Here is an 18,902-nt window from a genome sequence, read left to right as displayed (position 1 = left end):
CCTCGACTTTAGGTGGGGTTTGCAAACCTGCGTGCTTTAAGTTTTCACTCTTCAGCCGTTTGCATTTCCCGTGGTCATAAAAGCTCCTTACCTGTCATCTGACAGCGGAATACCTTGCGTGATTGATGGCTTATATAAACCAATATAGCGGCAGGGAAGAGCGATTCAGCACGTTTTTAGAAAAAAATCAAAACAGGTCGCACAACAACCATTATCTGCAGTCGCACTAATGCTCCCATATATATTATGAGGTCGCATAGATTAATTTACGGGCGCATATGCGACCCAAAATGGTCGCAATTTCGAGCCCTGCCTCTTCAGATGGGATGGTGGGCCAAATCAAAGGTTACCATAGGCCAACTTTGGCTCGTGGATCCTAGTTTGGGCATCACTGATTCATATCACGAAACTACAATTTTATTATTATTATTTTTATTATTTAACATTTCGTAGTATATGATTACATAGACTGATCATATAATATGGTATTTATTTTGACTATAGACTCTATTTTGGAAGGGACTTCACAGTCATCCCTCTTTTCACCCTGCATATCCAGAGAATGATCTTAATAGTTTGATGTATTTATGTCCGCTTTAGTTCAGGTCAGCTTTAAAACCCTTGCGCACTACTCCTTTATAACACAGAAGCATCAGCTGTTAATGTTTGATATTCCCTGAGGTAAATGTAGCCACACCTTCAGTGGGAATGTGTTGTCAGAATGCAAACACGAGTCTGTGAACACTGCCATGCACGTTTGGAAATGAAGAAAGGCTGAGCAAGTGTTAAGTTTGAAGAGACACAAAAAGAAGATGACATGAGACATTCTCAAATGTAAATAGAAACACAGACGCTGCTTATAAAAAGGCCAAGCATTAGCACGTCTGAGTTCAAGTGACGACTACCCTTTCTCTCATCTTTTCTTTCCATCCGTCCATTGTTTCTTAAGCTTCCCCTGACGCACTCTTCCTGTTCATGTAGTGAGAGGTTTTCTCTCTTTTTAGGTGTGTATTGGTTCAGATAAGGGTTCTTATCCGTAACTTTTGCCTTTAAAATAAGATATTGTTCTATCTGGAGCCTACACCCTTATATTGTCAATGCTAGTGCTTTAGGCTACTACAACTAATGTTAGTCCTGAATTCCACTCCCTTTCAGTGTGTGTGTTTATTTATGTGTGGTCGGCAACACAGGATATCACTCAGTTCATAGGTGTGTCTTTATTTGAAGTGCGTCGCTGTTATTAGCGAGCTTTGTTTATGAGACTTGGACAGTCTGCCTGCTGTAAATAAACCCGAATTGTTTGACTAGCCAAAAATGAAATCATTTACAACTCAACACACCCATTTCTTAGTCTTTGTGAGCAGATATATGCAAAGATGTGCAATGGTTCATACAGACCTTGTGCTGAGGCAGTTTTTAGAACCAATGCTAATGAGTTAGCACTGCAATGTGTGCTAAAAGCATTAGGTTAATCAAGCACAAGCTGTTTGAGACATTCCTCATGGCTTTTCTATAGTCAAGTGATTGGCATATATGGTGAAAATTCTGCCTGTGTTATGGATTTGGATTAGTTAGTCAGTGTGTTTTTTTTACTTGCTTTATGAGTAGCTAGCATAATCTGTTTCCGAGTTAGCTTACAAAAAAGCAAGCAAACATACCAAGTATGGTACTGTTACTCAAATATCTTGCTTGTTTTATACCGAGCTATGCTTAAAAGTCTTATTGGCTATGGAATCAGTCTAGTTTGGAAGTTTGTCTGTTTAATAGAAAAATAAATTGGTTCATATTTAAAAAACAGCTATGAAAATCATAGGATAAAACAATACAAGCCCATACAGACTCTATATGAGCAGGCGGTCATGAGAAGAGCAATACATATTAGTGCTGATTCCAAACATCCTCCTTTTGAGTGAACACCAGCTGTTACCGTCAGGAAAAAGACTGAGAATGCCAATGTGTAAAACCAATAGATTGAAGCTTTCGTTTGTTCCTACCTCGATAAAACTGTTGAACTCTACCAAGAACACTGCACCTGTAGTACATTAGTACCTGACTGAGTTCTGTGCTTTATATATTTCATATTTATATATTTATAAATTATTCTTATTTTGTAAACAATGTATAGTCTTAATTGTTTTGTTTGTTTTATTAATTTTATTGTCTTAGAGCAACATTGTAGCACCTTTTTGCCAAAGACCAATTTCCTTTCCAAGTTTATCCTATCCTATAAAAAGTAAATCTGACTAGGCAAAGCAAGGTAATTCAAAGTGCTTTACATAAACAAGAATAAAAGAAACTAATAAATAATTAAATAATTAAAAATGATTAAAAACAGATTAAAATGTGCTAAAACTAAATAAGTGGAAAAGAAAGATACTTAAGTGCGATCTGTCAGAAGTAGCACAGTGCTCATTCAGTCAAGGCACGTCTAAACAGATGTGTTTTTAGTCTGGATTTAAATGTACCTAAAATTGGAGCACATCTGATCATTTCTGGAAGCTGATTCCTGCAATGGGGGGCATAGTAGCTGAAGGCGGGTTCACTATGCTTTGACTGAACCCTTGTAATTTCTAATTTACTTAATCCTAAAGATCTGAGTGATCTGTTAGGTTTGTATTCAGCAGGTATATATGTAATATATTAAGGTCCTAGGCCATTTAGTGATTTATAGACAAATAGTAATACTTCTTCCATTCTGAATGTAACTGGAAGCCAGTGTAAAGTCCTTAGGACTCTCTTGTTTTCCGGTTTTGGTCAGAGTTCCTGGCAGCAGCATTCTGGATGAGCTGCTACTGTCTGACTGTCTTTTTCGTCCATTACAGTAATCCATTCTGCTGGTGATAAAAGCTTGAACAACTTTATGTTCTCTTGTTTCTATTGCTTGATTAATACTGCAGTTATGTAGGGTGTCAAAATTAATTGTTTCTTTATTGCATTCTGGTTCGGTGTTGGTTTAGCAACAAGCTTATAAGACGTATAAGGGTGTATATTTTACTTTTGCTGGCACTGAAGGTCGGGCTGCACGATTAATCAAACAAAGATTGCGTTCTCGATTCGACCCTACACACAATCTTAATTCAGCTTTTCTACGATTCAGCCAATTATATTTTCAAGCTCTGGAGAGAAGCATAACGGTGGTTTCAAAAATGTTCACGTTGTTATTTATTTATACGTTGCTCAGCAATATGGACACCTCTAAATGGTATTAAAAAACTGTGTTTATAAGGTATAATTCACCCCAAAATATCATTTCTGTCTTAATTTAATGGTGTATTTTCAGCCGCAAAATCACACATGAACTGACGCACTGTTTACTATCGAGAGGACATGCGCGTGTCAGTAAATTATATCTACTTTAGTAAACAGAACCTGCAAAGGCTGTGAATAACAGGTAATAAAGTTGTAAATAACGTTCAGTTTGTTGAACAGAGCTATCATTTGGAAGCGGCGCGGGAAGTATGATTTGCATGTATATAATGTTGTCAAGGAAAAATGTCAGGTTTTTATGTCCCGCATATGTCTCAAACATAATTATTCAGCTTTAGCATTATGAATTGTTGTAATTTAATGTCATCACTTTTCTGTGAATTAACAACCAGGACATATTTAAAGTTTCTTCTAGTACACCTTTCCAAGTTTATTTAGAATTTAGCATTTTAACAAACAATAGACCTACAGATAGGCCTAATGTTGTTATTGTTGTTTAATATGTTTGAGAAATAACAGTAATAATAGTCTACTCCATCCTGATCTCACGAGAAAACGTAAGTATTTTACGTTTTGCCAGTTTAGTGGCTAATTCGTACGAATTCGTACGAGTTCAGTCGTACGAAATCGTACGATTTTAAAAAGGAGGCGTGGCACCTGACCCCACCCCTAACCCCAACCGTCATTGGGGGATAAGCAAATCGTACTAAATTGTACAAATTAGATCGTACAAATTCATACGAATTAGCCACTAAATGAAAAAGTTACGAATTGCCGTGAGATTGTGTTGGTCTACTCATATCAAACTTTATTTTACATCTAAAGACTTGTAAGAAAATCGTAATCTTGACTTTTAAAAACAATGTTACTGAAAGTACCTGTGTGACTGTATTTCATGACAAAATTATATACTTGTGAAGTTAAATAAAAAAATGAAGTTACAGTTCATCAGTGCATAATGATATTATATTTAACCAAAATCGATGACCTGAGAATTGTAACTGAACCGAGAGAGTGTTGGTTCAATTCCCCTACTATTATCCCTCCTTTTGTGGAATATTTGGTTAAAAAATTATCTACTTTAAACTGTCAAATATTTACATTAAATAACTTTTTTTTTTTTTAAGTTTAAGTTTTATTTAATAGTAATTTACACTGTTTACTTATTTTAACAACAAGCGTGGTAGCTTTAGTGCAGTGTTTTAGTGGCAACTTACTTTGGTTGGACTAGACATTCATAATTCAGTGACTCTAGCAGCCAATATCATCAAGCTGTTTTGGACATTGAGTACGTTGTTTCCTGTCTGTGTCAGCATGTGTTTATGACTGGTAGTAAACTGGAAACTGAATTGTTTTTTTTTTTAGTATCCAATGCTGGAGCTGATATCTACAGACCAGAATACCCTATTGTCAATATGAAATCTTTACATAAAGGTTTAGTTTATCTACAAATGATATAAAATACATGAATTAATCACCTTTATGTTGTTTCATTAATCTTCAAAACACAATTGCAGATATGCATAAAACTGGTAAATATAGTGTTACCTCTACCATCATATTAGGGTCCCAACAGCTTTCCCTGCACCTATTAAAGTCAAATTTAATTTTCTATAAAGCACCAGATCATAACCTCTTTTAATAAACAAGCTAAATAGCCTTATCTAGTATCTTATTTACACAACAGTATGTTATTTTTGTCTCTACATGGTCGTGCGTTTACAAATTTCTGACCGAATCACGCACGGTGAAGTTCCAAATAGACACTCTCTGCTGTATGGGAATGAGAGTGCGCGACATATCTGACAGGACTGATAGTTTCTCAGGAGTTAATCACTTTAATTTCACAATTGTCGTTTAATTCTTGTAAAATATTAATGATAATGATAATTTAAAAGTATTTTTTGTACTTGTAGTCTCCCAGAATGTCATCTGACACCAAGTACAACATTGTTTTGGTTAGATTACGTTGATTACGTAACCTCTATAGATTTTGGCTGGCTAGGATGTCACGTCAACCTACAGAAAACAGAAAAAATATCAGAATTCTTTAAATGCTCACAGTGTAGTGACAATGGCAGCTCTCGCTCTTCTGCGTGGAGGAACCGGAGTAGCTCTTCTGCTCTGGGTCCCAAAGTATGAGCTTCCAGACTGGATAAAAGTCAAGCGAACACCGAGAGACTGAATGTGTGCGAGGTAGACCGGGTGCAGGCGAGGGAGAGGCAGAGTGAACGTGAGAGACGGTAAGAATAGTATAGTCTCTCGGCCTCTCTCGCGCAGCAACGCTTGGCCTGTCTCATGCATTTGGTCTCTCTTGTGCACACTCGATCAAAAGTCAAGTATAAAAGTGTACTTTATTTGGTAAGTATACTAATAGCAATGTACTAGTAGTGTACTTGTGTACTTATGGCGCTCTAGACAAACTGGCCCACTTTCTAGTTTTTAAAAGTGTAGTTTTCCATTTTAAGTTTAAAATAGCTTCTAATGCCCTGACGGTCCCAGTCAGCAGTGTAAACTGTTAAAGGGACTTCTCAACCATGATCAGGGTAATATATATATTTTTTTTTACAACACCATTTGCTGCTTTAAGCAAATGTTAACAGTTAGTGTATTTACAGGTCAAGAATAAACATTCGCAATAGACCATTTTGCAGTCTGCATGCGGATCTCAATAAATGGGCTGGACATTTCTGACTTTCCATACCAAGAAGCTCTGGAAATGTTCTTCCAGAAGCCCAGAAAGATACACTGCAGTGACAAAAGCTGCACACTTGTGGATAAAAAAAAAAATAAATAAAAATAAATATTCATTTTTAGCTTGTATGGTTGTACAGTTCAAATCATTGTTCAGGTATTTAATGCTGTTATGAAAAGCCACGCCGCACCCCCAATCCCCTCCTCCCCAAAACTGTAAACCTAGGGGAAACACTGGCTTTCCATTGAGGATAAAAAGTTAAATAATGCATCAATTGCATTTATGGTCTCTGATTATTCTATATTTATCACAAGTTTAAAATATAGGATTTAATTGCAAATATGCACTGTTGAATTAAAGAAATGCATGAAAATCTAGTTTAAGGGAACAGATACTCTAGTCCAGGGGTGTCCAAACTCTGTCCTGGAGGGCTGGTGTTCTGGAGAGTTTAGCTCCAACCCTAATCAAACACACCTGAACCAGCTTATCAAGCTCTTACTAGACATAAGCTGTTTTTCAATTCCAAAAATGCAGAGAATGGACTTGCGTTCTTGTGGAGTCCGGTCTTGTTGGGTGTCCTCGGAAGAACGAACTCGGGAGACCACGAGAACAGAGAGCACGTCCTGTGAGAAATAAGATGCTGCGTTCTTCCTGATGGTCACATGACCTTGACTGGTTTTAAATGTAAAATTATTTAAACATTACAGCATTCATACAACGATTTACTGTTTACCCGCTTTTCAAAATATATACTCTGCATAAAAACATTATAAATAGACGTTGCACAATATAAATAAAACAGATTTTAATACGAATTTCTGCAAACAAATACCCTTAATGTGTTTATTCCTTTATTAAGATTTTAAAGGTAATGTTTATATTCACCATTCCATTTAGGGAAACAAGTTAAATAAGTTATCTCTCTGAACTGTAATAATAAACCAATATGAAATGGTGCGCTTCCCACCCCTAGTCACAATGACTACTGGGACTTCTAGAGTGAGTTCGGTGCTCAAGTCTGCAGCGGTGTGTCCTCAATATCAAGAACACATCCAGGAAGTTTTATGCATCCTCTGTTCTTGCAGTCTTGAATATTGGAACTAAACTTTGGCAGCTGATGATGACGTTACATGAGAACACAAGGACACAAGACCGCTAAAGAACGCATATTGAGAAACAGCCCTAGAAACTTCATGGCAGGTGAGTTGAAGCAAGTTGGAGCTAAACTCAGCAGGACACCCTTCTCTAGTCTTCTGGTCATATTATTCTTAATCATAATTTATCATTTTAATGACTAAAATGAAAAAAATGCAGATGTCATTTGATTAGCTGCACTGTTACACGGGTAATTTTGGTTACTTGCTGATGCGCAATAGTCTCCAGTAAGTGCAATGGAATTGTCTTCTGCAATCTGACTCACTTTTTTTTTTTTTTTTTTAAGCTTTTTAAGTGTCCTACATTTCTTGTATTCTCGTATTATCAATAGTTGACCTTGGTAGTTTGTGAATATTCATTTAGTGACAGGATCAATTAGCTTTGCAGTAGGTTTTTTTTTTTTTACAGGCTTGCACTGCTGCTCGGATTTGTCTTTTGATAAATGTGGCTGGTTGACTCTGTCTCTGCTCTGACATTTTTGCTAACATCTGCAAAAATACATTTGGCCTGAAGATGGTACATCAGAGTTGTTATGGTTCAGTGGAAGGACAGTACAATAAGTTTACACAACTGTGGTTTAATTGAAACTTCCATTTAAAACCTGTTTTATAATGGTTCCTGCAGTTCTGTCAGCAATCATGTCTTAATCCATCATATACAGTCGTAACCAGAAGTTTACATGTACTCTAAAAAAAGGAACATAACCCTTTTTTTAATGTCTGATGGTAAATCATACTAAATGTTTACTATTTTAGGTCTGTTAGGATTACCCAAATGATTTACATTTGCTAAATGCCAGAATAATGAGTTTTTTTTTTGTTTTTTTTTTTTTTGAAAGTTTCCATTTCCCTGTTTTTCCCTTTTAAACTTTATAACTTTGGTCAAATGTTTTAGGTATCCTTTCACAAGCTTCTCACAATAGTTTGAGGGAGTTTTGGCCCATTCCTCCTGACAAAATTGGTGTAACTAAGTCAAATTTGTAGGCTGTCTTGTTCTCGCAAGCTTTTTCAACTCTGCCCATAAATTTTCTATTGTATTAAGGTCAGGGCTTTGTGATGGCCACTCCAAAACATTCACTCTCTTGTCCTTGAAGCATATTTTAAGTAATTTAAGTAATTTGGCAGTATGCTTAGAGTCATGGTCTGTTTGCAAGACCCATTTGTGACCAAGTTTCAATTTCCTGGCTGATGTCATTATTTCTACATAATGTTCTTTCTTCATAATGTCATCTATGCTGTGAAGTGGACCAGTGCCTCCTGCAACATAACAGCCCCAAAACATGATGCTGCCACCCCATACTTTACAGTTGGGATGGTGTTCCTAGGCTTGTAAGCTTTCCTCCTTGTCATCCAAATGTAACACTGGTCATTATGGCCAAACAGTTCAATCTTAGTTCCATCAGACCATAGGGCATGTCTCCAAATATTTGTTTTTTCTCAGTGTAATTTAGCAAATTGTAATCTGGCTTTTTTTGTTGATTCTGGCTTGTTGATTTTCCCATGTTGTCACATAAGGAAGCAGTGTGTTTGAGGTTTTCCTTAAATACTACTCTACAGTTGTGCCTCCAATTAACTCAAATGTTGTCAATTACCCAATCAGTAACTTCCAAAACCTTGACACCACCATCTGAGCTTTTTCAGTGGCATAATAATCTTATTGTATGAAAACTTGACTTTCAAGAAAAGTTATAACAATTTTTCAAAAAATATCTCTCTTATTATTCTGCTATTAAGCATAACATAAACTAATTTGATAATCCTAAATTACCTAAAAGAGAAAAAGTTTAGTCACATTAACATCAGACATTTTTAAAATGTTTATGTGCCTTTTTATACAGTGTATGTTAACTTCTGGTTTCAACTGTATTATCATATTATCCATCATAATGACATGTCTGCAATGACGGCAAAAACCTTGGGTCAAACTTTATCCAGCGTTTAGTTTATATTAGGGAAATATCAAGAGGTTAGCTTTCAGATTAATTGCATTCATTAATGTGTTAAGATTAATGGCCCTTATATATTGAGAAAGTAAAATGTACAGTTCATATACAGTAACATCATATAATATCCATAGAAAGAGTCCACATGAACTTTTCATGAGAGTACAGTGTTTGTGTGTGTGTGTGTGTGTGTGTGTGTGTGTGCGTGCGTGCGTGCGTGCGTGCGTGCGTGCGTGCGTGCATGCGTGCGTGCGTGCGTGTGTGTGTGTGTGTGTGTGTACATGCGTACATGCAAACTGTTTGTCAGGTGAGAGTTGTCCACTGATGGTGTCCAGTCTGATTCTCACTTCTCTTTGTTGCTTGTTACTCTTCCTGTCAGGAAAGGCAAAGCTGATAAATGACATCCGGTGCTCTTTTCTCTATTGCAAACAGCCACAACACACATACTCACTCCCATTCAGTCACTTAAACACACACACCCACACTCTCTCCCATTAATGACTTAATGCTCTGATCGATACCTGTTGTCTTATAATCTGAAATGTTCTCTGGTGACCTGCTCACTTTCCATTCATGAGTTTAAAGTTAATAGTATGAAACGGGAAAAAGAAAAGGAAATTATTGAATATAATTAGTCCACTATTACATTTGCACATCACATGTATCGTTTAAGGTCTCTTGTCATGTGCACATGCTTCATGTTGTAGATTTTGATGGTAAATTTAGTGTATTTTGGGAAATGTAAGCTGATATGAATCTATATCAATTATGTCTGTATGTTATTATTTATTACTAATTAAGTGCTAATCCATTGCTGCAGAAGGCACAATCATATTATGAAGCCCATGAAAATAGTCCCCAGCAACAAGGCTTACACTTGCACCACTTGTTAGAATCTGATATCCATGGTATTGAAGCTATTTGGTCATTTTTGAGATGCTAATGGTCTAATCCGATTCATTGATCTATGCTAAGCTAAGCTAAAAGTGCTCCTGCTAGATCCCGAGATCTGCTGAATTGATTAGAAAATGGTAAAATTGAACTGTTTAACTCTAGGGAAGTTGTAAAACCAGCCTATTTTCAAATAAAGTGAGGTGTTTCTTTAAGTGTTCATAAAAACTATATCAGTATATAATAGTGCTATTACAATAACACTGTTACTGATGAAAATATAATAATCCTAAAATCTGAAATGTGCTGTGGTGACCCTCTCACTTTCCGTTCATGAGTAAGTGTGAGTTTAAAGTTAATAAAAATTACAATAATAACGGGAACAGGAAAGGAATTTACTGTATATTATTAGTTTACTATCACAATTCCACATCACATGTTTTGTTTAAGGTCTCTTTCATTTAAATATGCTTCATGTTGTAGTTTTTGAAGGTAAATTTAGAGTATTTTGGAAAATGTTAGCTAACATGAATATTTAAACTATGTCTGCGTGTGATTATTATTTGTTAATTAAGTGCAAAGCCATAGCTGCAGCAGGCGTAATGTATTACGCAGCCCATGAAAATAGTCCCCAGCACCAAGCCTTAAACTGGCACCACTAGTTAGAATCCGATAGTCATGGTATTCGGTCATTTTTGAGCGAGGTGCTAATGGTCTAATCCAATTCAATGATCTATGCTAAGCTAAGCTAAAAGTGATTAGAAAATGATAAAACTCAACTGTTTAAAGGCTCGTACACACCGGGGATGCTTTTCGCTTGCGCTTATCTTCAGCGTTATTCAAGATGTTTTTCCCCATTCAAAGCCAATCGATTTTCACTTGCACTGAGCAGAAGAGTATACAAAATCACTCCTTGATGTTGGGTGGTGCTTAATGACAAACAGAAAAACCCTGACAGGGTGGCGCTACACAAGTTAAAGCTTCTGACACTCGCTTGTAACAGAAGAAGAAAAGAAAAAGTTAACGTGCTTGTTAAAGTTACGATTCGTAGCAGCTCGAGTTCTAGAAATGAAGAAATGATTACTTTTCGGCAGTGCAATAAGCAGCTCCATATTCATATCGCCTCTGGGCATCTTCTTCAATGTACGCTCACATCGACAGTTTTGCACTTGAGTGCCTCCAAGTGCTGTTTACTGTAACTTCAGCAGCTCCATGCACATGACCAATAGTGCCAATCTGATTGGTGGAGAAGGTTTTGATGCAGTGCATCGAAACAAAAAACGAGCATGAGGCGCTTCTCAAAAAAATGACGCTTTTACACCTTATACATTTGTATATCTTATAAATTACTCTAAATATAGCACACACGCGCGCAAGATCAGATTTGGATTGGTGCCAACTGGCCAATACCGATCCAGCAAAAATATGTGGTATTGAACCGATATCCGATCCAAGTATCGGGATTGGTGCATCCCTACCGGTTTGCACGGGCCTTAACTATAGTGGAGTGTAAAATGAGCCTATTTTCAAAGAAAGTGAAGTGTTCTTTAAGTGTTTATAAAAACTAGAAAAATATATAACTAAAATAACACAGTTACTGATGTAAATCTAATAATGTGAAGTAAAAGATGTAGTTATCATGAAAATGTCCATCTATTTTGAATTCCACAATTCTTGAGCATACTTTTTTTCCTGTATGAACTTATTCAAAAGTTGATTCGAACTTCTCTTCTCATCGTGTGCAGTTCAGTTTTGCTTGTGATCAGGAAGATGGTGACTGTGTGTGTGCGTGTATTACACTGTACCCTCTGTAGTCTCCTCATTAAAAAGGGCATGGCTGAATGAACACGTTCACCAGTTCAACCAGTATATTTCTATGAGGTCATCGCTGTGCTTTCATGGCAGTCCAGTATATTCCTGAAGTGCTTTTACTTGTCATTTCGATATTGAAAAAATGGCATTGCGATATTTTGTTTTCTGCAATATACATTACGATATGAAAATAATTACACAAGATGACTATTCGGAAAAAAACATCATAGTTTTACACTGATTGTGATGAGTTTGTTGGGGAGCACATCCCCATAACGTATACAAGATTATACAGAAGTACACAAAATAATATCATGTAAAGTATGGATGAAAACAATATAGCAGAGATAAACAGCACAATAGCTTTCGGTGGAGTCTAACAGTATTGAGATATAGAAATTTAATAATCACATGTAAAACAACAGGGTCTTCATTGTATAAATATATAAACCCAATTAATCACATCTAATAATCTAAAAATCTCTTTAGATCCTGCGAAAGGACTATTACAGATTTGCACAGTGCACATTGTATGTTGAACAATATATCAATTCAGCATCGATATTGCAATGGGATAATTCGCAAGACACATCGCAAGACATATGCAATGTTGAGTTTGTGTTATAATTTAGCATTTGCATGTGTTTTTGTTGCCTTTGATTGTATAATGATTTTAAAAGCATTCAGGTATAAGAAATTGTACCACTTTAACAACGATTCATTTTATAGAATTATTTAGATTTTTGTCATTCAGTTACTGTACTTGAACACTGTTAGACTCGGGAAATGATAAAACACTATGTTTTTGTTGTATCTTTTTCTTGATTGTATTTATAGTTTGTTTTGCATAAAAATACTCCGAACACATGCACGTAGAGAAATGCACTGCAAACAGCACAGACCACAACGAAAATGTGTTGACGGACCACAAAATATAGATTGTTAATAATGAGACTTTATGGAGATGCAAATAGTGAACATCAATTCATCAATCATTGACTAAACACGTGCATGAAAATACTCATAACACATGCAAATAAAGAAATGCACTGCAAATGGCACAGACCACAACAAAAGTGGGTCTGGGAAATTTATAGATTTGCTTATTAGATTTTATGGAGATACACTCCAACTGCAGAATCATGCCAATTGCTGTAACATTATAAATTCTTTCCAAACAGATATTACAGTAAGTCTTCTGTTGCAATTGTATTTATATCGCAATATATATAGCACACTTCAAAAAAAAATTGCAATGCTAGATTTTTCCAATATCGTGCAACCCCATTTTGCAGCCCTATTTTGTACAGGATGCACATTTGATTAGTCATTACTAAAGCCAAAAACAGGAACTAATCTATTTCAAATATCTTAAGGTCTTAATATCAAGGTGCACATATTAGTACAAAATGTAAATGTAATGGAAAAATAATTAGCAATTTTAATAGAGGAAAAATCAACAGAACCAAAAATATATTATATGATATATATTATATGATATATGATATATATATATATATATATATATATATATATATATATATATATATATATATATATATATATATATATATATATATATATATATATGTGTGTATATGTGTGTGTGTGTGTGTATAATTGCAGTCAAAATTATTCACCCTCCTGTGAATTTTATTTTATTTTTCAAATATTTCCCAAATTATGTTTAACAGCGCAATAAATTTTCTACAGTATTTTCTAGAATATTTTTTTCTTATTATTATTTTTTTTTATTTTGGCTAGAATAAAAGCATTTTTTTTTTTTATTTAAAAAAACATTTACTATTATTACACAATGGCTTGCTTAGTTACCCTAACTTGCCAAATGAATCTAGTTAAGCCTTAAATGTCCCTTTAAGTTGAATACTGGTATCTTAAAAAATATTTCGTCAAAATGTTATGTAATGTCATCATGGCAAAGCTAAAATAAATCAGTTATTACAAATGAGTTATTAAAACTTATGTAGAAATGCTTGTTAAACAGAAAATTGGGGAGTAAAATGTTCAGGGGGCTAATAATTTAGGAGGATTAATATTTCTGCCTTTAACTATATACAATTTTGTTAAAATTGTGTAGTTTGTAGTTTTGAAAATCCTTAAGATGTTAGTTGATTACACCCATGTTTTAATAAATGTAACTGTTTCATAGAACTGTTTAAATGTATCAAAATATAGAGTATATGTACAGTGGGGAATGAATATATATATATTATATATATATAAATTTTATATAATTTTTTTTTTTTTTTTCAAAAAGGGGGTGTACTCATTTATGCTGTGCACTGTAATTTGTTACAGGATTGTTAATGCTGTTGTGTTCTGTGATATATTACTTGTATGGCTCTTGTGGGCAGATTGAGTCTCCTCACTCAGTGATTGGCTGATGTCCAGCTCTGTTGCTGTGATGTCACATCCATAGGGAGAGTGTGGGGTTTTTATGACTGGGTTGTTCAGAGATTTGGCTTCACCTGCTGGTTGTTTGCAGTGCTGCAAGATAATTTAACTTTTTTTCTTTTCGTTTACATTCATGCTTTTTCACAATCTGAAGCATCATGTTCATTCAGAAAAGCTTGATATTACCAGCTTCCAGGTCTATTAATATATATATAGAACGTGGGTGCCATTTTGTTTTGATTTACTATTTTTCTCCTATTTATTCCGGTAAAGTTTATGTTGACGTATTTTAGTTTCTTTTTCTTTTCAGATTTTGAAATGTTTTTCTTAGGAGTTAGCTCTATTTTATTTGTTATTTTGTTTTTTTATGTATTTTGTATTTTTATTTGTTATATATCTTTTTCTTGATTTAACCTTGGTTTTTTAAGTCATTAGCCATTCTGGTCGTGGAGACAATAGTTCTGTTTTCAGCCCCTGCATATCACCCATCACCAATTATTTATTTTTTCTTGCAGTCACTTCCCTAGACCAACTAAGATTGGAACATTTTCATATATGTTTATATTAATTTTTAGACTACACAATGCCGTTTTTTTTATTGTAATTATTTTTATTTAATTATTTGGTGGAATAATCCATATTTTCAATCACAAGAAATTAAAATATTAGTTATTCTGACAAAGTTTCATTTTCTGAAAAAAAAACAAAAAAATTAAAAATAGTTGTTGTTTTTTTTTCTGGGAAAAAAAAAACACACAAAACAAAAATATGATAATAAATGACTGTGACTATAATGTTTGAGGAATATCACCAGACTTTATAGAATGAAATAATATTAAAATACAAATTATTCAACACACAAAATTAAAGAATACAGAGAAACTTTTTTTTCCTGCATGGGCAATAAATAATTTTTCTTAATTATTATGTGACCACTGTAGTAAAGATACTGAAAAAGCTTTGGGTCACAGAAATAAATCACATTTTTAAGTGTGAAAAACTGGGAAACGGTTACTGAGATAATTAAAATATATTTAGCCCCTTTAACTGTAATTGTTTATGCCAAGATTTGATCACAGATCTCTCTGAATACTTATTTATTATCTATGAATTATATATATATATATATATATATATATATATATATATATATATATATATATATATATATATATATATATATATATATATATATATAGGTGGCACTTATTAAATGTAAAAAATCAAAGTTGTATTAAATTGTTAAATACTTATTTGTTAATTATTTATTTAGTACTTTTAGTCATTATTACTGTGGATGTGATTCTGAAGATTAGAATAACGAAGCTGAGAATTCATCTTTAAAATCACTGAAATAAATTATTAAATAAAAATTTAAACTAATTTTGAAAAATTATTTTTATATATGTCACAGTTGTACAATTTGTACTGCATTTTTGATTAAATAAATGCAGCCCTGCATGGTGAGAAGGATAAGCTTATTTTAAAACATTTAAAAATCCTACTAACTCCAAACTTTTGACCGGTAGTGTTTATTTGCCATTTATTCCCCATTGAGGTAAAATAATTAAAGTTATACAATAATTTATTTTAGAACTTATAGTTATAAAATAATAAAAGTTATTTTACTTGAAACAGTAGTCCGTGGTGTTATAAAAGTCAAAAATTCATATGGAAAAAATAAATTAATAACTGTTTATGCAAGAAACTGAAAATTATTACATCATTATTTGTCCCTATTTCCCCTTTTGTAGAATAATGACAATTTGTTAGCTTTTTAGTTTAAAATCCTCTTTTCTTCCCTGCAGGAGCTTATAAAGCAGAGCGTTGGAGGAAAGGAGGAAAATAAAGACACAGACAATCTGGTGCAGGAGACTGACAGTCAATACGGCACGTGGGAGACTGGACTTCACACAGATGACAGGTGAAAACACACACACACACACACTTAAACCAAACACAAACTCATAAAAGATCCATTTTTGTCCTCGAACTAACATTGAGGCTGACCTGAATGTCTCCCAAATTGTCAAAGCCACTTTTTGTAAATCAACACCACGATCAATTGCATCAATCGAGTGGACCATCTGTAGCAAAGCTATAATGATCTGCTGGACTGACACACAGACACATTTATCTTCATTACAGGGGTTGTCAGAGAGCTTTGGTTACAGTAGTGACCAGTGCAAAAGGGATTCAGATGAAATCAGGGCTAATATATGCGGATCATTAGATTTCATGGGCTGTGTTTTGAGATGGGTGGACAATGTGTTGCAAAAGCGATGTAGCAGCCCAGGAACTGGTAACTTTATTAGTAACTGCACAGCACAATTATGCATGGTTTAAATCTAATTGTAGGAAAGACACCCATGTAGGGCAGCAAATCAAAGTACATGGTGTACAAATTATCTGCTGTTAAAGTTCAGATGTAACTAAATTTGCATAGAAGCTTTTCTTCCATGTTGTGACATTGCATCCAACCTTAACAGATTATTGATAAAGGAAAAAATATAGCGTGAGAATTGGTTGTTGATTGCAGAAGATTTTACAGAAAAGCAGAGTTGTATTTTACATGTTACAAATACAAATTATGGCTGTTTCTCAATTCCAAGATCGATTAAAAAACACATACTGAGAAACAGCCATTATAAGGCATACATACAATAAAAAGAGTATGTTTTCCTTCCGTACACATTTTAAACTTGGCACAATTTGAATTTGATTCTTTCTTAAACCAGATTAATGAAGCCTTTCTCACCGCCATCACAAACCAATTAAGTTTTTTTTTGTTTCCCAAAATTAAAATGTCCCCACAAACATTTAAAAGAATTGTGTTGTCGCAGCTCATTTTCAACCAATAGTTTGAACAAGCTGAAAAAACAGTTTGATTGCTCTCAATATACCTCCCAAAACAGAAGGGGTGAGGGAAAAGTGCCATATAGTCCTCAGTCTTAGATTTTACAGGACCACACTACAAATAAAGGGGTATGAGAAATTTCCGTGAATGTACCAGCTACAGCAATAACAGGGCAGCAAAAGCAAGCAAAATGTCATTTTTTTCTACAAACACACATGGTGTTAATGTGTTACGGGCATTACCATCATGTGTGTATATATATATATAATAGGGGTGGAGCCGAATCAACAATTACACACACACACACACACACACACATATATATATATATATATATATATATATATATATATATATATATATATATATATATATATATATACCATATTCAGGTTCGGCTCCACCCCTAATATAAATATATACAGAGCAAGGAATTTTTCACATTAAGTCTAATAATATTTTTCTCCTGTAGAAAGTCTTTGGTTTTATTTCGGCTAGAATAAAAGCAGTTTTTAATTCTTCATAAACATTTTTGGTCAAAATTATTAGCCCTTTAAGCTATATTTTTTTCAATAGTCTATAAAACAAACCATTGTTATACAATAACTTGCCTAATTCCCCTTACCTGCCTAGTTAGCCTAACCTAGTTAAGCCTTTAAATGTTACTTTAAGCTGTATAGAAGTGTCTTGAAAAATAGCTTGTAAAATATTATTTACTTTCATCATGATGAAAGAAATCAGTTATTAGAAATGAGTTATCAAAGCTATTATGATTAGAAATGTGTTGAAAAAATCTTTCCGTTTAACAGAAATAGGGGGAAAAAAACAGAGGGGGCTAATAATTATACCTTCAGGTATATCATCAGTTACCAATATCAATCAGAATTTAGCAATTCAAACTATATATATATATATATATATATATATATATATATATATATATATATATATATATATATATATATATATATAGTTTGAATTGCTAAATTCTGATCGATATTGGTACTTGATGACTTGACAGAATAGGCCAATCTGTCTGTAAAGTCTGGTGGCAGGGAATTAGCTTTTTAAAACATGTCCTGAATAACATAATGAATATAAGTACTGTATAAACACAGTCACAGTTTCCTCTTGCAACATGATTCACAAATTCTAACATAAAACATTTTTTTGCCTCCATTTACTGCACATATTAAACACTGACAAGATGTAACTATGTTCTTCTCTTTTCTTCAGCCTCACTCCAGCTACACCTTCATCAGAAGGGAACCTCACTCCTTCTCCACGAAAGTCCACTCCACCACACACGGCTGACCAACCCCTTCTCATCGACACTCCAGACGGCTCAACCACATCACCTCAAAAGCAGACAGAGCTTCTGTTCCCAGAGGTCAGTTCTTACTCATGTAATGATTAATAGTGGGTGTTTAATTCACTTATCATGCAAACAAAAAAATTAATTAAGGCATACAATAAAACCATGTCATGACACAACAGATTTCATTTATGCTTTTTATATATAACCTTGATCAAAACACATCAGACATTTAGTTCCTCCGAAGATGTTCTTTAGAAGTGAAACCTTGTCAAACTGACATTTCCTTTCAATGTATAAGTACAAATACTGTAATTTATGTTTCAAAAATTACTAAATACAAAAGAATGATATTTGTTTGTCTGTGTTTCTCTGTAGACCTCCACAGCATTGTTAGACACCAGTGTGCTGCGTGGCAGGGTCAGACTGAACCAGAAGAGCACTCGCAGAGCTCCACCATCTCGAGCCGCCCGTCACAGTGCCCTCCTAACACAAGTACCAGAGGGACCCAGAGACGATGAATGGCGCTTCAGGGACTCAACAGGTACTTACTACAACTTCATCTTTGCAGTGAGATTCTTGTCTTGATGTGCTATACACATAGCAAGTGTTT

General features: G+C 34.2%; 1 protein-coding gene across 1 annotated transcript in view; it reads left to right on the top strand.

The window, feature by feature from the left end:
* Positions 1-18,902, top strand: part of si:ch73-138n13.1 — a 70,067-nt gene that overhangs the window by 41,537 nt on the left and 9,628 nt on the right. The window contains exons 7-9 of the mRNA XM_087265243.1: positions 15,926-16,041; positions 18,211-18,364; positions 18,668-18,833. Of these exons, the coding sequence (XP_087121369.1) occupies positions 15,926-16,041; positions 18,211-18,364; positions 18,668-18,833 (436 nt within the window). The remainder of the gene's footprint in view (positions 1-15,925; positions 16,042-18,210; positions 18,365-18,667; positions 18,834-18,902) is intronic.

Source organism: Danio rerio, chromosome 8 (assembly GCF_052040795.2).
Source record: "Danio rerio strain M-AB ecotype USA chromosome 8, GRCz13ab, whole genome shotgun sequence".
In the NCBI taxonomy this organism is placed as follows: domain Eukaryota; kingdom Metazoa; phylum Chordata; class Actinopteri; order Cypriniformes; family Danionidae; genus Danio; species Danio rerio.
The sequence above is the reverse complement of the archived record's forward strand: the minus strand, read 5'-3'. Positions and strand labels throughout refer to the sequence as shown.